Source organism: Humulus lupulus, chromosome 1 (assembly GCF_963169125.1).
Source record: "Humulus lupulus chromosome 1, drHumLupu1.1, whole genome shotgun sequence".
NCBI lineage: Eukaryota > Viridiplantae > Streptophyta > Magnoliopsida > Rosales > Cannabaceae > Humulus > Humulus lupulus.
This window is the reverse complement of record NC_084793.1, coordinates 227,966,735-227,974,937: the sequence shown is the minus strand read 5'-3', so window position 1 is coordinate 227,974,937 and position 8,203 is coordinate 227,966,735. Positions and strand designations below refer to the sequence as shown.

Sequence of the window (8,203 nt, the reverse complement as noted above, 5' to 3'; positions counted from 1 at the left end):
TGGTCTAGGCCCACTATCTGGGCAATTGGGTTTGAGCCCAGCCCAGGCTTGCTTGGCGGGGAATGACCGGGAACGACGGCTCAAGTGTGGGTCCAGACCCGGACGGTGTCCAGGAAAGATGATCCGGGAGGATCGTTCGGGAGACGTATAGCTATTTGGGGTTACGATCGAAGTGTACGCAAATGGTCCCGGAGCCTGGTAAACGATCCGGGCCTACGGTAAACGAAGAGGGACAGAGGTAAACTAATCCGGGTCAAGTCCTCCAGGTTGGCAGGAAAAGGCATCCGTGACCCTGAAGCCGGCCCATGACGCGTGGGGGTTGTCCCCACTTTTCACTTGCGGAAAAGGCCACCTTGGGATTGCACGCCGCTGGTTCAAACCTGCGCTACCACTACACTGACTGATTTTGTCCCCTGAATCTGCCTCGTAACTCGGAATGCCCAGACCAAAAGCCCCATTTTGTCGGGCAAAATATAGGTCTTGGGCTGCCCCAGTGGGCTTTGATCATTCTTAGTCTTTTGTATTTTTATCCATTGTACTGGATTTCCGACAGAGAAGCCAAGGGTATTTATATCCTTGATGGGCCCGGGTCATGCCCGACCCAAGCCCAATGCTCCTGTGAGCCTATAAATACAGGTGACAAAGCACTAGAAAAAGGATCTCTTTTTGGCTTGTATACAGTTACTGTGTTAAAACATAGAGAGAAACTCCATTGTAAAAGACTTTCCAAGCTCTAATACAACTCTCTCGTGGACTAAGGCTCATTAAGGCCCCAACCACGTAAAAATCTTGATTATATATCCTAAATTCCATATCATTAATCTCGCTTACTTTTTATTAATATAGTTTCCGAAAATCTCGGTAAACAAAAATCATATGAGATATCTGATCACCAATGTTACCATGGATATTTGCATGAAGGGAAGATATATACGTGTTGCACTCTTTTTCCCTTAGTTCAAGTTTTTTCCCACTAGGTTTTCCTGACAATGTTTTTAACGAGGCAACTTTAAATCATACTGAGATACTTGCAATTTATGAAGCAAGTGGAGAATGTGTAACTGAGATCAACGACACAACATATTCGATGATCATGTGCATTATCACCCGGAAAAAATGTACCAACAATTGTCTATAAAGATTATGGTGCATGCAATGCTTAGCTAAAATAAGATACATTAAAGAATATAGAACTAAATACATTTTGCTGAAATTCTTCTTCACACATGGTCTTCAAATGAGTGGCGATATTAATGTTCAAAAAATAAGATCCAGTGATAATCTCGCATACTTATTCATAAAGTTATTACCAACGTCAACATTCAACAATGTGGTACATAATATTGGAGTTCATCGATTAAAAGATCTCCATGAATGTCAAAATGAGGGGAGTAAATACACACTACACTCTTTTTCTCTTGACCGAGCTTTTGTCCCACTGGGTTTTGTTGGGAAGATTTTTAATGAGGCAATATTTATGGACATCCAAGGGCGAGTATTATAAATATTAATAATATGTAAATGGGTGTCCATAATAATGGAGAATCCCTTTAATCAAATATCATAATAATGGAGAATCACCAGGTTACCCAAAGTTAATTATCAGCATTAATTCTTGATTGTATTTGTAGTACTTATTACTTGATTTTCTTAGATCATATTTATCTAGATAAATAGGGTTCAATCCCCGTTGAAATAATACACAAGAGTTTCACTCTCTCTTTACATCTCTCTCTATTACTCTATCTATTTCTTTTCTTTATACTTTATAATTCAATATTCTTAATAATTTTATTAGTATTTGTTAATAGTTTTATAATAAAGTAATTATTATTTGTTTTTCTATTGTTATTTTAACCTAGTATATTATTAATTCATAAATAATTATATGTTATATATTTTTTTTCATTTCTAACTTTCAATGTCTATAATTACTATTTATGTGTGTTGTTTCATCCAATACAATATTTATAGTCAATTACATTGGGAAATTTGAAATTTTATGCTTGATGAGGGGTATTAAGTCAAAATTATACTAGGCTCTTTAATCATTTCAAAATAATGCCAAAACTTTTGACAGTACCCAAAATGTCCCTCTCACAATTCCCCTACCCTTTTCTCTTCCCTCTTCTTGTTTCCCCCCCTCTCTCTCTCTCTCTCTTGGTTCACTCTCTCTCACTCACCTCACCTCATGGCATCACTAAGGGCACCACGGTCGATGCACTACCAACAACCGAGCTTCTCCCTAAGAGGAAGCCATTTGTAAAGATCAAGACCAAAGTAAATTTTGAGGAATATTGGAGTAAAAACTTATGGGTAATCAATTTTTTCTTAAATACTTGGATTAGTGATGTTTTCTTTAAACTTTTTGGGCATTTCAAATAGATTTGAGAAATATTTGCACACATTTTTAGTTTTTTTTTTTCTTTGGTTTTTGTCGATCTATGTTTTCTGCAATTTTTCTGGGTTTGAGATGTGCTCAATGGTTGCTTGATGCCTGCTCGATGTAGGCTCGATGGCAGATCAATTTTTATGGTTACATGCTTGCTCGATGCCTGCTCGATGCAAGCTCGATGGTAATGTGCATTCTCACGATTTCATGAATGCTTGATGGTTAATCGATGCCTGCTTGATGATGGCTCGAAGGTCATGTGCATCTCACGATTTCATACATTCTCATTTGTTAGATGATGGCAATGTGATTTTGCATGTTTTCATACATGCTCGATCGTTAGTCGACTCCTACTCGATATAATCTCAATGGTAGGGTGCTTTTGAATGTTTTTATGCATGCTCGATGTTTACTCGATGAAGGCTCGGTATGCAATTTCATTCTGTTTTTTGGTGTGCTCGATGGGTATTTTTTCTTGCTCGATGGTCGTCGAGGCATACTTGATGGCATCCTCAATGCATGCTTGTTGATTTTTTTTCTAGTTTTTCAGCTAATTGTATTTGTGTTTTTTTTTATTTCAGGCTCTATTGTTTACGTATTTGTTTCTTACAACAGTGTTTGGGAAATAGATGGTAGGAAATAGTATTTTAAGAATGCTAAAGGTGAAGTGATACTAATAGAGAATGATGTCAATTACTTGCAACTACTTGACATATTGCACGAGACATTTCAGGTGGATAGAGAGGTGTATGAATTAAAACTCGAGGTGTCGTACGTATGCGGTGACCAACCATTTACATCGGTTCAATTGAGGAATGATCGTCAAGTTCGTGTATTCTTAGGAATAAGATTGAAAGAACGGATAGCCTTATGTGTGACTCCAGTTAAGAAGAATGTAATATCAGAACCTTCTCCTAGTATGAACAAAAAAGACATGACCAGAGTTGATCCATCTCCTGTAGGTAGCAGTTACAAGAATCTTTGTGAGGCGGGCAATTTTGTTCCGGTTACTGATCCGATGGCTACTGTTTAGCTTGATATACCATATAGAGGTCCCACAGATGTGCTTGAGGCATATGAGTACAATCCCTATGTGAATGATGATCAAGTTGGTAATTTCTTTGAAGATAATGATGATGGTTCCAAGGATGACTCGTATTATAGTGCAGATGTTTCAAATGAGGTAAACATTTCCCAAGCCCAACAAGTAGAAGAAGCGTCAGGACTGCCTCTTGCACAGGCACACCTCCCAACTCAAGGACAACAAACACATGCCAGAAGCAGTAATCTTCATGTTAGGATAGAAGATAACACTAGGTGGAGGGAGACAATTGTATCAAGAGATGATCACACCATATGGAGTGCCCCAATGTTTACAAAAGAAGATATTGAGGCATTTTCTAAAACCCATACCTCATCATCTAGTGCACCAATGGGAGAAATATATGGTGGGAAGACGTTTGAGGGTAAGATTGATTTAAAAACCAAAGCTTCTCTATTTGCAATGCAGAATAACTTTGAGTATATGGTGAAAAAGTTTGGTACTGAAGTGTGGTATATCACATGCAAAGATCATGATTGTTGTTGGAGACTGAGAGGAAAAAAACTACCAATGTCCCCCGTGTTTGAGATCATGGTGTACAAGAGTGAACACACATGCTCAATAGAAGTGCAACAAAAAGGTCATCGTCAAGCTGCACCATGGGTGGTTGGGCACCTAATAAATAACAAATACGCAGTTGATGCGACCAGCTACATGGCAAACAACATAAAGGAGGATATGAAGAAAAATTTCGGTATTGATATGAGTTATGAAAAAGCATGGAGATGTAGAGAGAAGGCACTTACGTATGTTAGGAGGACATATGAAGATTCATATTGTAAGTTACCATCCTACTTGCACATGTAACAACAAAAGAATCCATGTACAATTACTGATTTTGTCACTAAAGATGGTCGTTTCCTATATTGCTTCTTTTCCCTTGGAGTTTGTAGGAGGGGATTCAGATTTTGTCATCCTGTGATATGTGTGGATGGCATGTTCTTGAAGAAAAAGTATGGTGGCCATATGCTATGTGTTGTTGCATTGGATGCGAATAGTCTTTTATATCCAATTGCGTTCGTGTTGGTGGATAGTGAGAACCACAACTCGTGGAAATATTTCATGATGAAGTTGAAGGAAGCCATTAAGGACGTTGATGACCTGGCTATCGTGTCAGATAGGCACACTAGTATTATTCATGTTCTAGAGACTGTCTTTCCTAATGCCTACAATGGCGTATGCTACCATCACATCAGTATGAATGTGAAAACTAAGTTCAAGACTGATCACTGTCACAATGAGATGTGGGCAGCAACCTATGTGTGATAGTCAGAATCCCATGATCCGTAAGGGGAAAGACCGGGTAAGCTGTGCAATCCCACACCGCCTGGGGAAGGTCAAGTGTGATGATTCTAAGATTGTGTAGGTATGGGACTACACAGTTGAAGAGGGCTTAAATGGATTGATGGGTACTACCTATATCAACAAGATGCATCTTCTTTTCGGTAGCTCATCACTTGAGAACTCCAAAGTTAAGCGTGCTTGACCTGGGGTAATCTAGGGATGGGTGACCTCCTAGGAAGTTTTCCTAGGAAGCATGTGAGTGAGGACAAAGCACGCTGAAAAGATTCGTGTTGGCTTGTAGGGCCAGTCGTCATTCCAGAAAGCAGTCATAGTGACGTGGGGTGTCACACTATGCATGGAAGAAGACCGAGAGTCTAAAGCATTTTGAAAATATTAAGCGAATGGATCCTCCCATAGCTGTCTATCTGGAGGGAATTGGTTTCTATAAGTTGTCTCGTCCTTTCTTTCTTGGGAAACGATATAATATAATGACAAGCAACTACGCTGAAAGCTTCAACCACAAGACCACGGATGCAAAAACATTTCAAGTTACAATTTTTTTGGAATTCATTCGGTTCACACTACAGTCTTAGTTTTCTGAACGACGTAGTGTGACGGAGAAGACTACCACCAAATTATCCACCCTGATGGAGGTAGATGTATAACAATGCTGACAAAGGAAGGTTCATGAATGTATATGCCCTTAGCCAATTCCAGTTTCATGTAACTGGTGCAGACGATGATGTTGAGGTGAATTTGATGATGAAATCATGCTCATGTGGTGTAGTCCAGCTCATAGGCATACCTTGTCCCTATGCTGGTGCAGCAGCTATAGAGCGTGGGGTGAACCTATACTCTTTGTGTTCACTGTTTTACATTATTGATTCATGGAGGAATTCGTATAAAGAAACCATTTACCTAATTGGGAACAAGGATGATTGGATAATTCCAGATGACATTAAGAATATGGTAGTCGGTGTACCCATAGATAAACAAGTTGGTCATCCAAAGAAGCCAATGATAGGAAGACCAAGGACAAACTGTTGGCTATCCAGCAGGGAAAAAGATGTGAAAATGCATAAGTGTCATAGATATGGTGGTCGTAGCCACAACAAGTCCTCATGCAAAGCACGGCTCTGAGTATAATTTTTGTTGTATTCTATTTAAACTGGATTGGTCAGGTTATTTTTTCTATATTTTATTTAAACTGTTGACAGTTAGAGAAATAGAAGTATTAATGATTTGATCTTTTGGGTTTCCTAGGGGTATAGGAATCGTTTCCTATTATGTATTTAATGTAGTGATACTTATATAGCCTATATATAATTCTAGCCCTAAGTTGTATAATAAGTATCATAAATAAAATATAAAAGAAGGTGGTTATTTCTCACCATCTCCTTATGGTATCAGAGCTTTAAGGCTCGATCACCTCTCTTTGTCGATCTCCATTTTTTTCGGTGGCTTCCTCAGCTCTAAGCAACATTCAAGTTGCTTCAGGCGAAGTTGTCTCTCTCCAACACTCCCAGTGGCATCTCTCTGCCTTCTTCGATTGTCCTTGTCCTGTTCGATGACTTTTTTAGGGCTCCAGCGATATCTGCAGCTCCAGCGACATCCTCAACAGTTCTCCAGACCAACATTGCCCTCTGTTCGGCATCTATCACTTCCTTTCAGACCAAAGCCTAAATCTAGCGCCTTAGACCATTCGACCAAATTGTCTTATATGAGCCACATTCTAATTCAAAGCTACTGTTCGAACATCCTACGAATTAGAGCCCAGGCTACTGTTCCAGACCCAAGTTGTTGTTCCAAGCCCAAGCTTTTTCCCAATTATTCCATGCCAAAATTTTTTGTTTTGCTCACTGTTCATTTTTTTTTATCTCTGACTCTAACCCATAATTTTTTCCATAAATTGTTCAGCTAATTATTTCCAACATGTCAAATAATGAAAAAAATTCATCCCCAACCAGTGGGCCTACCCAAACTCAGTCCCATAATCAGTCCACCATTACCTCTATCAAGTCTAGGCCCACAATCCCTAAACCCTCTTCCTTAAAAGCCAAGTTTGTTACCGACTCTCATATTACCTCGACTACACAATCCGATAATTTTCTTCTACTTTCCAAACACCATGGATAATCGATTACGATGCAACTGAACATATGATAGGTTTATCTCACCTATTTGATTCTTATTATCTGTGTTCCACTAAATCTAGTGTCAAAATCGCAGATGGCTCTTACTCTCCTATTGTAGGAGTTGGCACCATTACATTGTCTGCTAATTTACATCTTAAATCGATTCTCTGTCCATAAGTTAACTGCTGATAATCACTGCCTTGCTAAATTTGTATCAAATTCTTGTCACTTTCAGGATCTATCATAGGGGAGAATGATTGGCAGAGCTAGGATTTGTGACAGACTTTATTTCTTTGATGGACATTTTCAATGAAAAGAGCAACAAGTTCGTTTGGATTCAAGTTCTAGTTCTAATTCCTATGTTTCAAAATTTGATTTCACTCCCGTACAATTATGTTATGGCACTGTCGACTTGGGCATACAAGTTTTTCATATTTAAAATAGTTATTCCCATCTTTGTTTATTCATAAGAAGGTGGCTGAATTTCAATGTCACATTTGTCAATTTGCCAAGCATACATGTGCTTTGTTTCCTCCAAAGATGTATACACCCTCTAGTCATTTCTCTCTTGTTCACAGTGATATATGGGGGCCCTCCAAGGTCACTACTTCTCATGGTAAGCATTGGTTTATTACGTTTATTGATGATCACACCCGTATCACTTGGGTTTATCTGCTTAAACATAAGTAGGAAACATTTCAAGTTTTTCAAAACTTTCATCATATGATCCAAACAAAATTTCATGCCTCTATCAGAGTACTTCGTACCGACAATGGTACTGAATATTTTAATACCACTCTCGGTCCCTACCTTCTCCAAAAAGGGATTGTTCATCAAAGTTCGTGTGTAAATACCCCCCAGCAGAACGGGGTAGCTGAACGGAAAAATTGTCACCTCTTAGAGGTAGCCCGTGCTCTCATGTTCACTACGCATGTTCCAAAATATCTTTGGGGCAATGTTGCCCTCACTACTACTTATCTCATTAATCGTCTTCCCAGTTGACCCCTTCAGTTCAAAACACCATATTCTGTTTTTCAAACTCTGTATCCTCACGTATCCACAAATACTCTGCCTGTCAAAAATTTTGGTTGTACTTGTTTTGTCCACATTCACTCCCAAAATAGGAGTAAACTTGATCCTAAAGCCATTAAGACCGTGTTTTTGGGTTATTCTCCTACACATAAAGGCTGTCGATGCTATTGTCCTCTCACCAAAAAATCTTATACCTCTCGTGATGTCACCTTATTCAAAAATACTCCTTTCTTCACTCCCACCTCGCTTCAGGGGGAG

The 8,203-nt window shown here is 39.0% G+C and overlaps 1 protein-coding gene across 1 annotated transcript; it reads left to right on the top strand.

Annotated features, from left to right (window-relative positions):
* The first annotated feature begins 5,435 nt into the window (after nt 1-5,435).
* On the top strand, nt 5,436-5,918 carry LOC133830437 (uncharacterized). The gene has a single exon (XM_062260416.1). It carries the CDS (start codon nt 5,436-5,438, stop codon nt 5,916-5,918), a length of 483 nt encoding a protein of 160 aa, XP_062116400.1.
* Nucleotides 5,919-8,203: the final 2,285 nt, after the last annotated feature.